At 39.6% G+C, this 22,288-nt stretch overlaps 1 protein-coding gene across 4 annotated transcripts in view; it reads left to right on the top strand.

Annotated features, from left to right (window-relative positions):
- The first annotated feature begins 929 nt into the window (after nt 1–929).
- LOC116735928 (syntaxin-binding protein 4) overlaps nt 930–22,288 on the top strand; it is a 63,484-nt gene continuing 42,125 nt past the window's right edge. Inside the window, exon 1 of one of the 4 annotated variants that reach the window (XR_004342458.1) lies at nt 930–1,341. Coding sequence is in view for 3 of the 4 variants with exons in the window: in XM_032588101.1 (XP_032443992.1) it covers nt 1,277–1,341 (65 nt within the window). In the remaining variant the exon portion in view is untranslated. Of the gene's footprint in view, nt 1,342–17,108; nt 17,239–19,568; nt 19,759–22,288 lie in introns of those variants that run through there. The other 3 variants (XM_032588101.1, XM_032588103.1, XM_032588102.1) reach the window with 3 other exon arrangements.

Raw genomic sequence — 22,288 nt, 5'->3', positions numbered from 1 at the left:
TGCAGCATAAATTAAATATTAACAATACTTTATGTACATTAAAACAAACGGTTACAGTGAATTTCTGTCATCAGTATTTATCATACAGACCATTTTAAATCCATATAGTTAGTGGCACCAAGAAATATAATGAACACACTATTACCAGAGGGGCCAGGTCTTGATTGCCAACACACTTTATCCAACTTAAGAGTCATCATACCTGACCTGTTTCTGATCCGAGCATGTTTTCTTTTTCAGTGAGAATGAGTAATAAAACATGGTATATAATTTAGATGCATTTCATGTAGTTTGGCTCACAGACACGTCACATCAGTGACATCAAAGTTGGATAAAATGCGACACGGTCGTTCAGACTGAAGACGTTCTGAAGACAATCGGACTCATATCCGATCTATACCTGGGGCGAAAAGATTGTAATTGGGCCGCTCAGACTGTTGTGAAGAAAAAAATCGGATTTGGGTCACATTTGCTTGATGTGTGAACGTAGCCTAAGAATATGTGGCAAGACTTGAAAAGTAATATTTGCAGACAATGATCCAACCTGACTGAGCAGGAGTTGTTCTGCAAAGATCAAGAAAAAAATCTTTGTCTGTAGATTAATTTAGCTGGTGGAGTTTGTGGTTGTAAAGTCAACTGACAAGAAAGTTTTTCCTTCTGATGAAGTTTAGTTTGCTAAAGTGTTATTTTACCTATAGCTACAACATATCTGTTTAGTGTGGTACCTATGGGATACAATCTGTATCTTTGACCCAAAAGAAAGGAATAAATACACAAAAAAATTACAAAAAGTGTAAATTAGAAGTTTTGATTTTTTTCGTCATGAGGGTTCCAGCCACTCAGAGAAGGCAGCATTTGGTCTCCTTTTTTCTTTTTTTAGGAAGGACGAACTGTTTCTGTTTTCCCAGACTGGACAGTGATAGCAGCATGATGCGCGTGTCTCTACAGACCGAGCTAGGTTCCGCTTGCTGCGTGCACATTACTGAGGGCTGTCAGAACTGTCGAGCTGAGGTCAGTCAGCAGGAAGAAGCCACACGTGTGGGCCCTGTCCCCGTTACCAAACAGAGCAGTGGTCGTCGGCATTGATTTGAAGGGGAATGAGTGCTGACACATCCTGTCCGCGCGGAGAGACACGCGGCTCCCGCTCTGCCTCACAGCGCGAGGCCAGCTGAGAAGCGCGCGCGCGGACTGATGCGTCTCCAGGGCCGGGGCGCTTCATTTCCGCTCTGAGACTTGCCCTGTAGCAGCCGCCGCAGCAACTGGGCCACAGCTGGACATGTCTCTGCTGAAACAGCGGGGGAGAGAGCTCGAGCGCTTCGACGGACTGTCGCTCATCTACTGGTACGTGAGAACAAGTAGTCGCGTTCGCTCTCAGTTAGCGCTAAATTCTGACAATATTGATAGATTTTTTTATTGATGTATTAAACAGTTGGTTGTGTGAACTCAGGGGCGTGGTGACCCCCAGACCAGCAGGTGGCCCTGAGCAGTCGAAGTTCTTTCTCATGTGAAACATGAAAAAACGGTGTGGCATAATAGTGTATGTTCCACAAATCCCAGAGTCAGTTTTAAATCTGTAATTCATTCAGGGTTTGATCATTCTAAGTATGTTAGATTTGTATCTAGAGCTCCTTAAAAACTGTAACCCCCCGCCCCTTCATAAAGCTCATTTATGAAGTGTTCACAAGCTGTGAATCAGATGCAAACTTCAGATTCAGCAGAGGATGTAATTCTGAACTTGAGAGCTTTGTACACAAAATAATCTGCCAGATTATGTTTAAAGAAGAAAACAAAGATAAAAACATGCTTTTCAGCTTCAGTCTTACTATAACTTCGAATGACAAGATAAAAGTAGCATTATTACGACTTTTATTTACTGATACTGAATTTCGGGTTTCTTGGTAAACGTATCTACCATTTGTTTGATATTTACTTATTCTATTGTCTTTTTATAATTACTCTGACACTTAAAAACTATATGTGGTGCAGTAGTTTAAAATCTGAAAGGAAATGAATTAGGATATCTTGGTTTATTCATCCATCCAAACGAATACAATTTGTAGACGACAAGTTTTATAGAGCGAAAATGATTAATTTTGGTGTGTTTAATAGGAACTTTTCCAGGGTTTCACCTGTCAAATATGATCTACGGCTGCTTAATAGATGCACCATTAGCTAAAAATAGATATAATTAGGATCAACAACAGACTTTGCATGTCAGTTGAGGTAAACAGAAATAAAAATGAAGCTCAAAATGTTAAATTCAGCAGCATTTTCAAGTTGCAATCGAGAATGGGACCAGTGGATACATTAGACTGATGAAAACCAACTTGAGGCTTGTTACATCTGAAGGCCACATCACATTTCATGCAATCAGACGAGAGACATTCCCAAATAAAGTCAGTTAAATCAAATCAAATGTGATTGATGGTGGAGGTAGGGCAGATCGGAGAGCTGGGTTTGTGCTTGTGTTTTGTCCCGCGGGGCGTCCGTCAGCTGAATGTAGGTGCTGAGTGGACAGTTGAAGCTGGGTCAGCCAGGGGTGCTTAAAGGCGAGCTGGAGGGACGGGGCAACATTGCTCAGCGACCCCCCGTCCCCGTGCGACTCCCCGTCATCTTCCAGCGTTCTCTCCGCCCCACTAGCAGAAGCCGACGCTGACGCCACACTCATGATTCGCACCTCCAAGAAGTTACCCGAGCTCTGGGACTACTTTCTGATTTACGTCACAGGCGCCCTAGAGTTTAATCCTGATTGCAAAGACATAGACCTGGGACTGTTTCCTCTAAGGATGAATCCCACCATAAAACCATGGTAGGTGTGATCAGAGAAAAAGTCATCTTCAGGCTGTTGTCGTGATGGGTGTTCCTGCTTGACTGTTTCTATGTTAAGTCTGATCTTAGATGATTTATAGCATGGTATGATAATGTGAGCTTTCAGCATTGATGTCATGGAGTTGTGTACGTCAGGTGAGTGTGCATGGTTTTCAGAATTGAAAGTACTCGCTTTGTGAGGAGGCTCATGGAAGAGACTAGTCAAATAATTGGCAGAAGGGAAATTATTATATCATAAACTGTTGACATGCAACATACAATATGTTGTATTTCTATGTGTACAATATTCCAGACTCATTTCATTCCATTTGAGTAGATCCTTACAGTCAGTAAGGCCCTGTTTTCACATGGTGAAAATGTTTTGTTGTGTTTGTACTGTACATTTACACACAAATAGCGAATGTTTTCTCTGACAACGGCACAATTTGAGAACAGATTCCAAGACGTATGTGTAAATAGTAAGCACCTTGTCTGATTTGTTTTCTATAAGCAATATTAGTTCACATAGCTTTTTAGCTTAAATATATTAAGAAAAGCAGTAAAATTGAGTTGTGATTGAAATTGGTTTTGCAAAAACCTATAGCAAGGTTTTTGTGATGTGCAAATTCTTGTCAACTTAAATTGAACTTTTTCCACTGATCATCCTGAAGACGTTTTTTTTTTTTTTTTTCAGTTTAGATAGAGTCCAGTTGTATTAAGTTCAGTTGATTGGACTTGATTTCAATAGGCACACACCTGTCTATATTAGGTCCCACAACTGACAGTGTAGGTCAGAGGACAAACAGTAAGCATGAAGTCTAAGGAATTATTTGTAGAGCTCAGACACAGGATTGTCTTGAGGAACTAATCTGCTGAACGGATTGTGAACCAAAGCTGCGTTAATGGTTCTGTTTCAGAGAGGGAAAAATCACTAAAAGACTCAAAACCCTCTCCATGTCTACGTTGGAATCAGGTGAATAGCATTTTTATATTTAAAAAAAGAACGGCAATAATTGTGTGACTCAGAACCGCACACACAGATTTATGCTTGAATAATGCAACAAAAAAGAGGACTTATTCGTCATGAGAAATTCATCTTTAATTTTTTACAACATTGTTCAAGCCACATCAAAATTACATAAGTTAGTTATTTGGACTTGTTAAAATAGTTTTTCAGTTCTGTCCTTGGGTTCATCTTGACTATGATTTTCACCGTAGGCTGTGACAGTGGTGGCAGGTGGGACTTGATGCATGTTGACACATTATTTACTTGAATCCTGTCCTGTGTAATTTAGGCCGCTGGTGGCAACTAACATCACTTTAGTCCTGCTGTGACAGAGGAAAGCAACATGCTCTCATTAAGTCACCTGGCCTTAGCATCTTACACCTCTTTGACTGGGACCCACTATTTATTTGTGTTTTATTTAAGCAGGAACATGTTCCAAATGCAGGAGATGCACATCACCCTCAGTCTGCAGAGGGAAAATCAGTTCATCAGAAAAACAGGCAACAATCCTGCTTGGTATGCAGTCCAGCTGAACGCTTTGCCTGGGACTGAGACAGGCCCCCCCCTTCCACAGCATTCTGTAATTAGAAGAAAACTATTTACCATTTTAAAACATGACAAGGGTCTGAAATTTACATTGTAGATAGGAGATAGATAGTGAGAAGCACAGAAATCTGAGATAAAGCTCAAAACTTCAGTTTTTTTTTTTTTTTTTATTGCCTGGCAAATTTTCAGTTTTGTCAGAAATTGTCTTGTTTGTTCTAGAATTTTTTTGGTATAAATTTACTCCTTTTTTTCTTTCTACAATGACGCTAATACGCCATCGTAAAGATTTACTGTGGGTATTGTGCATCGGAGGTGGGACCAAGTCAGTATTTTAAAATTGCACCTCTGTATTGCACAGTTCAGTTAAACTTAGCTGCAAGACTAGTCATACTTTAAACTATAATTTTCCAGAATTTCCAGAAAGGCTCTTTCCTGAGTTCTGGTACAGAACCCCACTTTCTGATACGGACCCCTGCTCACTACCAGCCTGGGAAAGCAGCAGAGGAAGTCAGGCTTTCCTCTGCCTGGCTTTTCTGGGCAGAATAAAGCCATAACAAGAACTCAACCCTGAACGTCCCACCCATACCCAGTGGATGGATGTATTGCAGAAAATAATTTTGATGGAAAGAATGACCTTTATTCTAATACTGAAAAACTTTGAATTTAAAGAAAAATCAAGCAAGTGGATAACATATAGTATTTGTAAACATTTTGTATCCATGTTTTCGAGACCAATACATAAAGATATACAAGATTATTATGGATTGGTCTCTACTGCCACCTGGCTTGGCAGTCAATCAATCAATCAATCAATCAATCAATCAAATTTTATTTGTATAGCACATTTCAGCAACAAAGCATTTCAAAGTGCTTTACATCATTACAAACACAGAAACACAATCCCCCAAGAACATTAAAATGTTTTTGCACCATGTCCCCCACATCTTCAGCAAGTGTCCCCAGTTCCCTGATATCTACCACTAATGCCAGGTACTTACTACAGAAGAATAAATTAACAAATACTTAGCACATAGATAACAGTTGTAGCAAATGAATTCCTAAAAAAACCTTAAGAAGAATTCTGGTTAAAATGCACCAGAATTCATTCTCACCAGACATTCAAAATGTAATATTAAAAACTACAGTTCCAGGGCTTCCCCATAACATGCACACCCATTTTCTAAGTCCAAGTACCCCTGGAGCAGTCAGGCCTTCACAAAACTAAAGGAACTCAAGAAACTGTTCACCTCTGCACCTGTCCTCCGGTCACCAGATCCTTCTTGTTGCTTCATCGTGGAAGTTGACACTTCTGACTCTGGTGTCTATGCCATCCTAAATCTAAAGGTAATAACAAGCTTTTCTAAAAGCTTGTTTATGGCTTAACAGAACTTTGACATGGGGAATCAGGAACTCTTGTTGGTCAAACTGGCTAAGGAACCTTTAATTGTATGGACTGACCACAAAAAGCAAGTCAAGTTTACTTGTACAGCAAACTTCAACAACGAGGCAGTTCAAATTACTTACTGTGTAAACAGTAATTACTGTGCAAAGAACATCTGATATCTTCACTCTGTCAAGTTAAAACCCAGGCAGGTCAGGTGGGCATTATTATCTCTCTCCTACAGACCCAGGACTAAAAACACTAAATATGACACCCCCTCCAGAAGTCACAATAGACCTGAAGAGGGCCAGGCCCAGGCAAAAGAGGATTTCATACTATCTCAGTCAGTTTGACTGGCAGTTACCAATCTCAAATTGGAAAGTTGGATAAAGGTGACCTATTGACAGCACCCCATTACAGGATTATGCCAACAATCTCCTCTATGTCTTGAAGCACCTAGTAACAGAGATTCTCACATTTTACCATAGTTTATGTCATTCAGGAGTGATCAATACACTATCAGTTGTCCAGGCCCATTTCTGGTGGAAGATTCTTCACTGAGACGCCAAGGAATTCGTCTGACCATGATGCATATGCTGTCAAGCTAAATACTCCGATTGACCATAGACTTACTCCTGTGACCATCCCAGGCTGCCCTTGGTCCTAAGTATCTATGGATTTCCTCACTGATCTACCCTCTTCCAGCAGCTACACTCTGTTATTCAACATTGTTGACTGTTTCTAAAAGATGACTCATTTGGTCTGACTCATCAAACTTCTCTGCTCTAAAGAATTGGGAGAGATTCTTTCTCAAGAGATTTCTTCCCATTGTATCTGACAGGGGCTCACAGTTCATTTCCCATTTCTGGAGGGAGTTCTGCAAACTTCTTGGATCCAAGTGAGTCTCTCCTCTGGATTTTATGCACAAGCTGATGGACCGACCAAATGACTCAACAAGGAGGTCAAGACCAATTTGATTTGTAAACAGGACCCCACTAAATAGTTGCAGAACTTACTCTGGGTATAGCTTGTCCCCAGTTCTCTTCCCACCAGTGCCACAAGTCAGTCGCTAATTCTTCATATTTTATCAGAATCATTCCCCAGTTTTCTCTTTTCAAGAAGGATCAGCTAAAGTACCATTTATCCCCACAGCTGCACTAAGATGCCAGAGGGTATGGCAATGAGCCCATAGGGCTTTTGTCAAGACTTCTGCTGTCTGTTCTGGAGCTTCCACCAGCACCAGCAAACCAGGAAGGGCAGAGAATATGGTTGTCTAGAAAGGATCTTCCTCCTCATGTTAACTCCCGCAAGCTGGCCCCCTCTCTTCATTTTCCCATCTCCAAGGCCGTTAATCTTGGATAAATTTGCCTATGTCTTCCTAGGACTCTGAAGGTATGTCCCACCTTCTGTTTGTCCCTGATCAAACCTGTTTCCACGGCATGTCTTATGCAGTTCTCCAGATTCCCTCCACCTGCCTGGTACATCACCAGCAGCGTTTTCTACTCTTATCAGGCACCTCCTCCTGTCCAGAAGATGCAGCATTCTTGGGTTCCTGCTGAGCACATCATGGACAAATCTCTGACTTTTCAGTTTCATCGTAACTATCCTCAGCAACTGGGCAGCTACAGGAAGAGTCAGAGCAAACTCTATCTGTTGAGGAAGCTGAGGTCTTTTGGAGTGCAAGGGGCACTACTGAAGAACTTCTTTGACTCTTTCATAGACCCCAGATTGTATGGATGATGGAAGACCTCTTTCTATTTTATTTGGGTACCCCTGCTCTAGCTTGTTACCCAGGTCTCCCACTGTCTATGCATTCATAGGTACAATTAGTCTCAATGTCAGAAGTTGCTTTCATCATGTCTTCTCTACAGGGGAGTGGTATTTAAATAAAGAATTAAGAGCATTTCTTTATTTTTGTCTCTCCTACACTCATTGTACTGTTTAGACATCAAAACCTCAAACCTAAAAAAATCCCTGCTTTTCTCAACCCTTAATGGTTCACATGCATTTATTTTAATTTGAGATCTTCCCTTTATCAGTGTTTTCTCCCCATGCACTTGTTTTCATTTATTTATTTATTTGCAGACACTTGACAAGACAATCGGAATGTGGCCCATCCTTTCTTGTCAGAAAAAGTCAATATGCAGTAATGACATTCCAGTTGCCTCATTTTCGCCCACTCTCTTCTCCATTCCCTCTGGTGACTATCGATTTGTGAAGAAGGACTTCACAAATCGATAATCTGAATCTACTGATTTTCTCTTCACAGAAGATGTGGATTGTGAGGCATATTGCTGACTGGTTTTCTCTCCAGGGAAGTATTCTTGTTGCTGATGTTTTATTTGTCCTCCTTAGTACCCTTGATATTTCCTTGCAAAGCTGACTGCTGTGTTAGGTCTGTGTAGGACTCAGAGGCATCGTACTCTTATTCGTTTATTAATTTTAAATTAGCACTTGGAATTCAGGTTCAAAGTTATTTTGCTCTTTGGACTAAAAAAATGAATGCAATCTTGTTTGAGTTGCACATAAAAAAAGAAACTTGATAGAAAGGTGCTGATGAGCAAAATGCTTGATAGTGAGCAAAGCGTTTTCCTCTAGAGGTCAGCCTTGCAGCGGAAAAAACTCAGACACGGATCAGCATTTTTTTTTCTTGCTCTTTGTATTGTGCTGGATTCTGCAAAACACGCATGAAAGAACCAGATTTAAAACTTTGTGTGTGCAGTCGCACGCGTCCATGTGTGTCACTTTATGATTGGGCCTGAGCCTGTTTGATTTCTCCGTGTGGACTGGGTAATCCCGTAATCTGATAATGACACACTGTGCAGATTTAGTGATTAAAGTTGGGAGGCAAATGGTTGTTGCTATGGCTTCCAAATAAAGGAAGATGTGAGTAAATCTGTGTGTGTATGAGGACAATGTGTTTGCAGTTTTAGAGAAACTAGGGATGTGAAATGTGTATGATTTATCAGACTGTTTTTTTTTTAACAAAGAGATAATTAGAAAATGTTTACATCTTGTATTGTAGATTATAGCACACAGTGCATTAGCAGTTAGACCGCTTCTTTGCAGGAGTTGGTGCAATGTTTGTATTGTAATAATGATGCAATTATTTATCTCTTTAGGCTAACTGTTGCTGATGTAAGTGTTGGAAATAAACTAATCTGTCATATTTTTACATGTTGCAATGGAACAGGTCATTTTGTTAGAAGTAGAGATATGGACAAGCCATCAGCGGCCCCACTGCTATCTGGGAATTTGTACATATTGTGGATTTAAGAGTTTTTATAAAAAAAATACTTTGGCAAATTGTTTAAAAAATGTATCGTACATACACACGAGATTGGTTTCAGTTTCCATCTACATGAACCCACAAATCTCCCCCTTATTCTTGTTTTAAACATACCAAACCCTTAGGGGGCAGTGTGGCGCAAAGCTAAAGCCTATGTTAGTCAATAAACCACTACTTCCTGTTAGGAATTAAACATGGTGCCAGTAGGTTAATTTGTGTCAACATATATACTTTTAAATAATGTTTCAGACTATAAAGTTATTAAAACACAAGATTGTTGATTGAGAATCATGTCAACGAAAGTAAGTAGATATATTAGCACATTATTTGTCACAGATCCTAATCTTTTTTCTCATGTAGACACACAAACATAAACACTGAGTTTTCTCAAATCTCCATTTTGGTCAGAGTTTATATATATATATATATATATATATATATATATATATATATATAAGGTTATGACAATTCCAAGGGCCCTGACCAACAGGGAGCCCTCCACAATGTTTTTTTTTCTTTTGTTCATAGAAATAAAAAAAGGAGCCCTGTCAATTAAAAACTTATTATATTGTGTTTTCTTTTTAGCAGTAAAAATTAAATGTTACCACTCCCAGACCAAAAACCATACATTTGCCCTGAACACCACCCTGGATCTGCATGAAATGGTTTGTTCCTTCTTGGAGCTTGACGGTGACGACGTTCAGCAGCAGACAGTGGAAGACAAGAATGACTGTGACAGTTACTGCTAAGAAAAATAATAAAGTAGGTTTTCAAAAAATAGAGAGAGAAAAAGGTAAAAGTGTCAATTTGTAACCCAGTTTTTCTCCGAGAGGTGGGTAGACTGTGTGAGATTATCAACCATTCAGCATATTTAGCTTAGCTACAGGCTACTGTTTGCCTCCATTTCACTAGCATTTAATGAATTAAGGAAAAAAATTACCAAGATATTCATATATTTAATGTACTTAACAACAGATGAGTCAGCAGCAGCAGCTCTAGTCCCTCCTGACCCGTCCTCTCCTGAGTGAAATTAAAGCTCCAGTATGTAACTTTTATAAAAAATATTTTTACATATTTGTTAAAACTGTCATTATGTTGTGAGTATGGCATGAGAGATAATCTGTGGAAAATCTATTTCCTCTGCCTTCTCCCAGTACTATCTAGAAACAACCAATCAGAGGCAGGAGAGTTTTAGCGCTGTCAATCACAGACTAATGTGGCTGCTCATCCTCCTCCCCCTTGCTCTGTGCTATGCTGCAGCTAGCATAGCCTGTTGTGAATGCTCAGTCTAGGCAGATAAACAGTTTGCCTGTAAAAATAAGTTGTTTGTCAACCATTAGCACATTTAGCAGTGAGTGAATGAAGTTGATTGACAGTGATAAGACCCTCTTTTTCTGATTGGTTGTTTTGGCTGGAATGTTGCATTACTTTAGCCAGTAATAGTAGCTCAGGGAGCAAGTGAAGGAAATTCATTGTTTTCACAGATTATCTGTCTCATAACAAACTGGGACGGCATGTTGACAGCTTTAACAAATATGGAGAAAACATATTTTTGATTAAAGTTATATAGTGCAGCTTGAAGAAGTCTGGATTGCGTCATGTACATTTTGCATGTTGCCTATGACTGTTGCTCATGGTGAGAGACATTTCAGTAATCTAAAACTAATAGAAAAAATGTAAGCAACCTACTTCCCTACTGTATGTGAACTGTAAGCAAGCCCGAGAGCGGGGGGGGGGCAATTAAATTTTTTGTCATGGGGCCCAAGATTCCTGGTGGCGCCCCTATATATATATATATATCTATATATATATATATACATTCTTTTTTATTCCGATAAGAGACGCATCCAATTTGAAAAGTAAGAAGAAAATCTGCTATAGACAACCATAAAAAAACAACCAAGAAAACATACCAAAGACCAAGCTTGCATAACTTGGTCAAATCAATTCCCCAATACTCCTGGACACACTGATAAAATGAAACAAGATACAATATGTTTTTAAATGGTGCCTACCTTATTTAAAGAGAAGGTCACTCTGGCGACTTTTCTGGGATGCAAAAAGGTTAAATAATCCACTTCTTTATGCTAATATTGCTCGCCATCGCACCTACTCAGTTTACGCCAAACCACGCCCACACACACTCGAGCTCGAGGCCAGTCCATCCTGATTGGATGAATCCTGTGGCCCTGGGCTGACCAAAATTAGCCCCAATGAGCCGCAAACCGAGGGCTCGGTTTCATTTATATATATATATATATACTGTATGTACACACACATATATATATATATATATATATATATATATATATATATATTTTTTTTTTTTTTTTCCTCAGATGTCTGGCCACGTATGATCTAGGCCTAGGACATTAGGTGCCTTACAAGTTGTACAATGAGCATTAGCTAATCCTCATATAATTTGCTTTCATTAATTATTGTCAAGCAGAATTACTTTCATAACTATGTAATTGAAATTTTCATTTGTAAAATGACATTTAGGCATAGTCATGTTGATATATTTTAATTAATTAATTTTTTTTTTTTTAGAAAATTGTGTCTGTATGATCTTAAGCTAATATTTTTCAGTTTCATTTATAGAATTTATGAATACATTACTTTGTGGACATGCTTAGCAGTCATTCTGTACACACAGTTCAAACAGAAAGGTCTTGGTGACGGTATTCATGGTTTCAAAAACAGCACGGTTCTTGCAGGTTTTTAAAACCAGATTTCAGTCCTTTTTTTCTCTCATCCTCAGAGTATATTTCTTTTTAAAGCCAAGGATTTCCACAACAATATAAATTGAAAACATCCCCTCGAATATTGTAGAGGAATATCTTGCCGTCTCAAGATGAGAAGAAGGAAAACTATTGTGCAGCTAAGGTGCCCTGGAGAAAATTAGCTGAACAAAAAATACAGTCCAATTTAAGCAGTCACGTTGCAAATATATGCCAATAACCTTCAGCCTTCTGCATTTTGATTCAGGTTCAAAGCAGCCTGCGGTTTTTGAAAGCATCCTGCAAATATGCTTTGAAGAGCTGCTAAGCCTCTCTAGGTATTAGATTTAAAAAAATGCAGGATTTCATATGTTATGTAATCCTGCAACTGATCAAAGAAAATACCAGTCACCCAAATCAAAATGTTCAATGAACGCCTTTTTAGGTGGATTAGCCCAAACACTGGAAAACATGCAAACAACTGACACATGAATATGGAAGAGCAGCAGATGAATGTAGCGCTTTAGGTCCAAAGATGGTGAGTCACAAAAACAGACCGCAGCTTTTCTGTAAGACACAGAACTCCAGCTATCTGTACACTGAATAGGACGCGTTTCCACTGTGAGAGCAGCAAGCTCAGGTTCAGGTTTCCACCTCAGTGATCAACCACACAGCTCAGCCGCTGACACCCATGACAAACAACAACAGATTCCCCATAATGCTAAATGCAGATGTGCCAAATCTGCACAAGATGGCAGCATACACCATCGACCTTTCCCAAACCCAGTTCTAATCCGCATTAACCTTCTAATGAACGATTATCACTAAATTACTGAAAGTTGTTTTTCTCTTTGATTCCTATATGAACATTTCTTTGCATTTCTGTCTAAAACTCACAGTTGGTGGTTTCATGTCAGGGGAGGAAGCTGCATGATCAGCATCAGAAGTGAAATAACAATAAGGGGAATTCTGCTGCAGACTAGAATCACATGGTGAGGGGCTCTTGTTGTTGTGGGCAGGCGGGTTGAAAGGGAGGACTGGGTAACTTCTACATAGAACTAATCAGACATGAGATGCGATGCAAATGGGAGGTTTGTTGGTAAGGGAAAATAAATATCCATATTTATAGTGGCAAAAACACAATATCAATTGGAGTAATAAAAAAACCATGTGTTCCAGCAAAAACAACTACTGAGGATAACTATTGCTGCAGATGATCCTCAGCAATAAGTTATTTACCCTGGAAAATTGATTTGATTTGGATGTAATTTGATCCCCATGCAGAGCTGCAGTCGGTGTGTTTGTGGTTCCATCATATACCTAGAACAGAGATGTCCAAACATTTTGTCATAAGGACCAAACTTATAAAGTTGAAAGCATTTGGAGGCCACAATATATCAGACATGAATCTGTATATACTGTATATCTATCTTCAACATTTTGGGTCGATTGTTTTCGTTTTTGGAAAGTGAGATTTGGTGTGTGAGAAAAAGCAGGTCGATGTTTGTTGTTCTAGTTACTCCAGAATTAAGATGGATGCAAAAATGTTAATAAAATGGAATCTATTTTTTGTACCTAATAATGTTATGTAAAAAAAAAGAGAGAAAAATGCCTCAAAAGACGAAAAGTGTCTTTCTGCTTCAACTACCTGCTTACATGCCAGATTTGCTACATTCTGAGTCTGCTGAGTGCTGCTCATCATTCCCTGGTTAATGTCTTCTTGAGCAGGAACATGTAAAGTGGTAAATCTACAACCCCATGTAGGATCAGTCTCTGATTCTTTCAGATGAGATTGTTTTGCACTTTCTTTGTTTGAATTTGCTTCTTTATAATCATATTTATGTTTTAAATGTTTCATAGTCTAGAATATTTAGAGACTGCCCTGATTTAGGGTGACAGACCAGGTCAACAGTACCAGCGGTATTTCTTTTTTTGACAGCAACTTTCCAGCCGCTCTTGATTAGAACCTGTAAAATTTATATAACTTCCTGCAGCTGTACTGAGATTTACAGCATCTTCCAGGTTTTATGTGTGTGTCAATGCATGAATGTAGGAGTCAGAGTTCTAGTTATTTCACTGTGAGGAGTTCCCAGTTGTTGCGTAAATGTTGCATTTATAATGATGAAATTGAGCTGTAAAGTCTGTCACCCTGCTGTACTCAAACACACACAGACAACCAGTCAATCAAGTTAAATTACTCTGTACCCTGCAACATTGCCAATCAATGGCAGCGTTGCAGGCTTCCTTGGATTTAAGTCTAAGCACAAAAGTCACCATGATGGCTGTTCGTCTCTGCAGTATTTCATTCTTTTTCGATAAAAGGACTTTTTTGGAAAACTGAACATGCAAGAAAGGAAACAAATTGTATTTAAAGTGACAGTACTATGTAGAATCTGCTTTTTTGAGCATTATGTCATGTTATAATATTGTTCCCTCACCAGAAACATACATGGAGTGTTGCTTTGATTCTGTCATGCATGTTTGAGAAATCCTCTAATATCAAGTGGCAACCATTCATGATACAAAACGCCTTGGTGGACCTAGCCCCAAGCTTCCAAGCTTCAACTTCACAGAGCAGACCCTCCCTCACTCAGCTTCTTCAGACTATCCATCCATCCAGTTTTTTACACTCTTGTCTCTAGTGGGGTCAGGAGGGGTGCTGGTGCCTATATCCAGCAAGAGATTTCGAGCGAGAGGCGGGGTACACCCTGGACAAGATGCCAGTCTGTTGCAGGAAGGACAAACAACCATGCACGCATCCTAGCAGCCATGTTTTTGGACTGTGATAGGAAGCCAGAGTACCCGGAGAGAATCCACGCATGCACAGGGAGAGCATGCAAACATCATGCAGAAAGACCTGGGGCCGGGAATCGAACCCAGGACCTTCTTACTGCAAGGCAACAGTGCGACCAGCTGATCCACTGTACAGCCTCCTTCAGACTGGCCAGCAGCAAATAGCAAACACCTGGTAGAACTCTGTTCCCAGTGCAACTCTGGTAAAAACATTGTTAAATAGTTAATAGACGAGCCATGTTGTGATGATTTCCTGAGTTTCAGAAAGAGCAGAAGAAATTTTTATAACAACTGAAGGTAACATAGTTACTTGATCGTGCTACAAAATAACAGCATATGCCTGGAAAATACAGAATACTGCCTCTTTAAAAGTGAGAATGGCAAAAATGATCAACAGCGCCCCCTACGGTGCAGCCTCTGAGCCAGTTTCAGAGGCTGCACCTCTGAAACTGGTGCAGCCTCTGCACCAGTTTCAGACCCAACTGATTCTGTTCAGTTGGGTTGAACAGAATCTGCAGGGATGTGCAGGGACTTCTTAAGCTTAAAATGTCATAAATCCAGTGTTTGTGTCAAGTGTGCGGGGTATCTATTTCATATTAGTTTGAAAACTGGAGACAGAACCTTGAAGTCTGCTGTTCTGGATGGTTCCTGTTAAAGTCTTAGTCTGTGAACCCAGAGCCTGTTACTGGAGCCAGTGCTGGGTCTCCTCCAACGCTGTGTAATCCCAACAGATGGACAACTATTAGAACCTTTAGCTCTACATTAGGAGATCTTTAAAATTTTCCCTTATTTACACATCAGTCACAACCTTAACATCCTCACCTAATATTAAATAGAGCAGTTTTTCATCTTCAAAGAGCCACAAATTAAAACTACGGTTATAGTTGAGAGAAAACCAGTGATTTTTCTGTTTTACTTAGTCTGGGAACAGTCAAAGTTTGAAAGAGTTCTGTTTACAGAATACGTTTTTAGGATATATGATTGATTGTAAGGCTGCATAGTGGCACAGTTGGTAGAGCTGTTGCCTTGTAGCAAGAAGTTCCTGGGTCCAGGGTCTTTCTGCATGGAGTTTGCATGTTCTCCCTGTGCAGGCATGGGTTCTCTCTGGGTTCTCCGGCTTCCTCCCACAGTCCAAAAACATGGCTGTTAGGTTAATTTTTCTCTCTAAATTCTCCCTATTTGTGAGTGTGTGTGTGCATGGTTGTGTGTCCTGTCTGTCTCTGTGTTGCTCTGCGACAGACTGGCGATGGGTCCAGATCCAGGTGTACTCCGCCTCTCGCCCGGAACGTTGGCTGGAGATAGACACCAGCACCCCTCCAATCCCACTAAGGGGTTAGAAAATGTTAGAAAATGAATGGATGATTGATTGTAAAAATACAAGACACAACAAAAAAAACATCTGCTGACCAACTAATGTATTTAAATAAGATATACTAACAAATGCAGGTTTAGCAATTTAAAAAAAAAAAATGAAATAGAATGACTCCAAAACAACCAGTAATATTTTTTAGTCATAAGTAATTTTTATTTAGCTTTATTGGGGGCAAAATGGCTTTTGCCAATCAATCAATCAAGTATATTTGTATAGTACACTTCAGCAACAAGGCATTTCAAAATGTGTTTTTTGCATCATAAAAACACAAAAATAAAAAGTCGGAAAAACATCATATACTGTAGTCACCAATTGAGAAACCAGAAACAAACATTATATTTTGTCAAATGGCATCATCAAAATCATGAATGCACATCATAAATGTTCATTAATGTTCCACTTATTATGGTTCAAAGCAACTCTAAACAGCTGGTTTTTAGTCTAAATTTAAAGGAACTCAGTGTTCAGCGTTGTTGCAGTTTAAGTACATAAATTTGATCTGTATCCTAAAAGATTCCTCTTTTATATATATATATTTTTAATTGTACACAGGAGTTAAGAAAGGATTAAAAATGGTTCACATTAATACATTATGAAAAAGCTGTTCATATCTGATGCCCCTTATGGTGGAACACCTCCAGCGCTCTCATTCTGATAAGCTCTGCAGAACTTTCTAGATCCTTTCATTTATTTCTTTGCTTTACCTTCCAACTTTAACATTTGTTGATTCTTAAAGCCAGAAATGTGAGAGATGTTGCACTCTATTTCTCCTGTATGTGTTCCTCGGTTTTAAGGACATGATGTTTTAATTTCAGGTTTGAGTCTAATGGTTCTCTAGCAACAATAAAGGCAGCTTTAAAAGCATGCATTAAGTAGATTTTACTGTGTGCAGTGGTGGGGGGCTGACCAGGGGGATGAGGGGGCTGTAACAGATGTACGTTCCTGAAGCCAAGGCACTTTACAGAGCTACATCTGCCTCTGGAAACCAAAAATAACCCAAAGAACAGAATTCAGATAGATGGCAAAACGTGCATGGTAGCATAATCTGTTCCCGCTGTTTGGAGCATTTGAGTGGCCCTCTTACGGTGGCCTATATTTAGCATGTCTGCATGTCTTATGGATTTAGGTGCATTATCCTTTTGCCATAAGCTCATCTTCTCTTCATCAATTGGCAGTCTTCGTGTCTGCTTGGCAGCTGTGGCGCAGCGTTTACGGGGGGAATGCACAGGGACAATGACAGCAGCCAGTGAGTGATGACCGGGCGTTCTCGCAGACCGCAGCGAACATGTTCCAAAGGCTCAAAGTGCCTTTCGGCTTCGCCAGGTACGCTTCGAACGGCTTTACCATCAGTTGGGTTGAACAGAATCTGCAGGGATGTGCAGGGACTTCTTAAGCTTAAAATGTCATAAATCCAGTGTTTGTGTCAAGTGTGCGGGGTATCTACGTGTTGGTACAATGAATATACAACATTTGAGCCTCGATATAGAAATTTGAACCATTGTGAGTTTCAGAAAATCTGCAGTAAATTCAAGCTAGTGTACCTAAATTTTTGTTTTTAGAATTTGCTGTACTTGTTTGTTTTTTTTTGTGTTGTTTTTCTGCAGTGAAAAAAGTTTAAATGTTAAAAGGCCTTTGATTGATGTGAAAACAATGCCCATGATTAGTGGATGTGAATCTCTGATCAGCACTTGCTCAACATTAGATGTGTTAGGTGTTCATGTTTCTCAGCATATGATTGGTTGGGTATGCTATAGTCTCTAAGTAAGAACATTTGATCCCTTTTTGGTACAGTGCAAACGTCTACATTAGAGAAACATAATTAGAGCCTATTAAGTTTCCGTCTGCAGCTGGAATTGTTTTTTTTTTAGATGAGGAGTAATCTAAAAAGATTGCTATTGCTTTTCTTTGGGTTCATATCTTATGACTTATGGCTTGCTGTATTTTCTTTCCTCAAGACCCAAAACAGTCGTATGGAATTTTTGTATAGGATTATAATGAATTAAAGGGATTGAAGGGAAATACAGATACATGTTGAATCAGCAGACCTGTAATAAAAAGTGACATGTAGCTGGAGTTTAGCAACGCGGCGCAGATGTTTGCTGAATAGCAAATGGGAATTCTCTTTAATGGATATCTGTTGTGGATTAGTTTGCAGTTTCTAAATTGAGATCGAGGCACTTATGCATACCATGTGTTTAACGGCATCTAAGGACATCTTTCTGTGGTCTGCTTCAACAGGCAGCCAGAGCTTGCTGGAGGAATAACCTAACTTCCTGCCAGCAGGTGGTCCTCAAGATAATTTGACTTCTCACACAGAAACTAAGATCCCAATTCCCCCCACCCCCAAGTTTATAAAAATATGGGCAGAATATAAAGAATTTCTTGGACATTTTAGTGTAACTAATTATTTTGGGTGAAAACAAACCCCATTTAGCATTTGACAGATTTCCTATTTGTAATCCTTCTTGTTTTCATTCTATCTGTTCATGGTTCACTGGCCTCATGTAGTTCTTGAACATCAACAGTCAAAATCTATCTTTCGCTCTGAATGTAGCAGTGAATAGCAAAACATCGAATTTTGTTCACTAATACCCTGCTTCGTTAAACTTCAACTCCCAAAGTAACTCTTAAAAAGGTAAATAGATTTGTCATAAGTAGATTTAGCAATGTCACTTCCTGTCATGAAAAGGGGTGTTGATCTATGTACCAGCACAAATTTTAACTACTTGAGTAAAATTGGCACAAACACCCTTAAAATGAATAAAAAAAATATGAATCCTCCACAGAACGAACTGTACAGGACAAAAGATGGGTTAGTCAATTAACCACTAACTGCACTGTCTTAGCGCTGACAGTCAACCTCCTGTAAACGCAGAGAAACAACTTACCATTACTGTAAAACTTTTTATCCGCCCGTCCTCAGTGTCCATGCTAACTAGCTTTAGCATTCATGACAGGATAGGCAATTAGCAAACACCTGGTGAAACTGCACATCAGCTGAGCTCATTATAGGAGCTATTTCTCGGTGCAGCGCTGGTAAAAATGGATAAAAGGGTAAATAGAGGAGTGATGTTGTGATAACTTACTGAATGCCGAGCTTCAGAAAGAGTAGGAGCTTCTTAAAGCGAGAATACCTTGAAATTGGTGGCTTACTAAGTCAAATTTCTTTGAAGTCATGTTTGATATATACAGGATTTTATAACACCTGAAGATAACATAGATACTTGATTGTGCTACACAATGTTACTAAGCGCCTGGAAAAAGGTGAGTGACAAGAAGTGAGAACCTGATTAAATCCTGCGTAGAGTTCCCCAAAAACAACCTGATTCCAGCTCTACAGTTTCTTTTCTGCCAGATGTGTTGCTAACATGAAATTTTTAATGACTCCAGTAAGATTGTGTTTGTCAGCTTAAGTGTTATAATCATATTCAGTTTGATGTTTCCGTTGGACCTTATTTTACACCACAGTTCCAAACAAGGACTGAAATGTGAGGAATTTTGCCCAGTAGTGGAAAATGTGTGACAGATAATCCGCCCGCACAATCACTTCAAGCCTCAATGCCCCGCTTTGTTTCAATGTTTTATTTTTTTTATTTTTTTTTTCCCGGTGACTTTAGTTATGTAAGAGATTAAACGTGTGGGAGAAGGTGGAGATGTTTTGAGCGGGCAGTCTGTCTTAGTGGAATTAGAGGCTGGCTGTGCGCAGACAGGGAGCATCATGTGGCTGGAGGCTGAGGGCTGAGGAAGCTGCTGCCGACCCGCCGTCCGACTCAAACCACCGGGGCTCCATGTAATGATGCCCACCTTCTCGGTCATGTATAAAGGAGCTGTGATCATTAGCAGGTAAGAACCGCTGGAAGCCTCCCGAGCCTCGCGGGGCGGCGGGTTTCGCCGAGGAGCGCTCGGCGGAGGAGCGAGCGGCGCGGCATTAGCCGGAGACCGGAGCTGATGGAAGTTGGGTTCTGGATGTGGGGAGCAGTCCGGAAAAGTGGGAACGATGCTTTTTGCTGCGGTCGTTTTTAGTGAGAGAGTCCTCACTGTCTGCGCAGGCTAGTGGGGAACATGCGGATTCACAGGTGTCTCTGTTCTGGTAACCATGAACTTTCTGTGCTGCCTGTCACTGAACCTGAAGCTGCGTGGATTTCCTTCACGTGGAATAACAGCCGTTGTAAACTGCGTGGTTGACTAGGAGCCACTCCAGCCCTGCTTCTTTTTCCAAATGTGGGGCTGTTCTTCCAATTAGAATAAATTCATTATCACTTACTGAAAATGTAACATTTTCTTATTTCCGTTTTAAAGTTACTAGCCAGATGTTCTTTAAAATCAATCAAGTTAGTTTTAGTTTTCTGTTTATCACATGTAGGAAATTATATTAGCTAGTTTTTTTTTTTGTTTTATGTTGTATAATTAATTGTATTCACAGTCTCGTAAATGCTTCCTATAAATCTGGTGACATCACATAAAGTACACTTATAGAAACTTTTTCCCCCACACTAAACTCTTGATTTTAATTACAACTTTTCCTAAGTTAGTGAAGTAACTAAAAGACATGAAAAATAATTGTAACATTTTAGTCCCACCCTCTTAAATCTCTGAGCTGGCTCACCCGAACTCGACCTGTGCCACAGTCTGATTTGGATTTAATAGCCTTTGGATTTAATAGCCATCACTTTCCTGCAATTCCACTCATTTCTCAAAGTCCTTCAGTGCTTCGTCTGACCTTTCTTCCATTGAGTTGGATTTCTCTGGTAGACGTTTAAATGCGCCAGTCAGTGAACAGAAGGAGAAGCTGTGAATGATGACATCAATTTTCTGAGCTGTTTTAGATTTGCAGTTGAATTAGCATTAACAGCTGCCTGCTAAGCCTCGGCACTTCTCTCTTGGCCGTGGGGAATGGTTGTTTACAATGAGAAATTGTTGGTTAGCTAATGTAGCTAACGTATACGGTTAACTTCATAACGTCAGACTGGCACACAACATGCATTAGCGACTGGATAAAATGATATCCAATTAATCTGACCTTCAATAGAGTCCACACCTCCAGGAAACAATCACTTCTCAACAGCTGAGGGTCCAGAGCTTCTGGACGAAGCGAAACGTAGAGCAAGAGGCTGGTTAATCTCAACAATGTCCGTCTCTCATTTGTACAAGCAGCAGATATCCAAGACAACTAGCAATGTCATGATAAATGTGAGGATCTCTCACACCAAAACATTTGCGTTCTATCCTTCACAACGTGTACGTATTGTGTTTTGGAGGTTTTAATCATCAGGAAAATGTTCACTACAAATATTGAATCATGCGCCTTATTAGCTTAGCTTAAGACATTTTGTTGTCTGATATATGAATGTAAATGTGTTTATGTCAATTGGTTTGTGTGGATTGTGTCCGGCAGGAACATCTACTGTTGTGATACACCGTCCAACAGTCTAAATATTTTTATTGAAATACTAATTCATAACATTTATAACATATTAGCCAATATTTATTTGACCCAAGGAGGCCTTTACAAGATAAATATTGCACACTCTGATATTAGGAGGACCATATATTTGTAATGGACGTATTCTACCTCTGAACAAACTTAATCCAATTCTTTTCCATCTATATGTTGTCAGATGTGACATTTGTAACGTCTGAAGGACTCTGGACTGATTCAAGACTTTTGTGATGTTGAATTTGTGGCAGTGTTCGTCGCCAAAGAAGTGTTGGACTCACATTACGTAATGTAATCCTCCTACATCATGTAACTGGATGGAAAAGACAAATCCAGTTTTTAAACCCAGCCAAAACAGAAAGTTTAAAAAAGAATTAGGAGAAAATCTTGGCTCCTCCCTGTGTTTACAAATCTGTCGCCAAACCGTCCCGATTAAACCGGGTAAAAATAATCTTCTCAGAGGAGAAGACGCACCAGATCCAGACCCAGAACTTCTCCTGGGGTTAGAGATGACGTCTTTCTTCTCATGGCAACTTGTAAGATAAGTGAATTCATCCACTCTGCCTTTTTCAAACTGTTAGCTCCAGTAAACATGTTGTACTTACGGCAATGTTCAAGTCTGAACACTTATTCATATTGTCAAGAAAGTTTTAATTCAGACAGAGGAATTTTCAGTGTTGGACTCTAATGTGGCTGGTTGTAATTGGCCTCAGTCTTTTTTTTCTTTCTAACAGTATTCATAAAACCAATAATGAGGGAATGAAAATTAATTCACTGGATAATTCAAGTCAATGAGTTCCGCTGTTTTTCAACTTTCACAAGTTTAACAAAGCGCTGGGATTCTTCAAGACATTGAGCGTTTGGGGCAAAGTACTTCAAAATATTTCCCTGTCAATGTTCAGTCTTATAGTTAATGTGTGTGTTTGGGCATTTCTG

Source organism: Xiphophorus hellerii, chromosome 16 (assembly GCF_003331165.1).
Source record: "Xiphophorus hellerii strain 12219 chromosome 16, Xiphophorus_hellerii-4.1, whole genome shotgun sequence".
Classification (NCBI taxonomy): Eukaryota; Metazoa; Chordata; class Actinopteri; order Cyprinodontiformes; family Poeciliidae; genus Xiphophorus; species Xiphophorus hellerii.
Note: the sequence above shows the minus strand (reverse complement) of the source record. Positions and strands in the feature narration are given on the sequence as shown.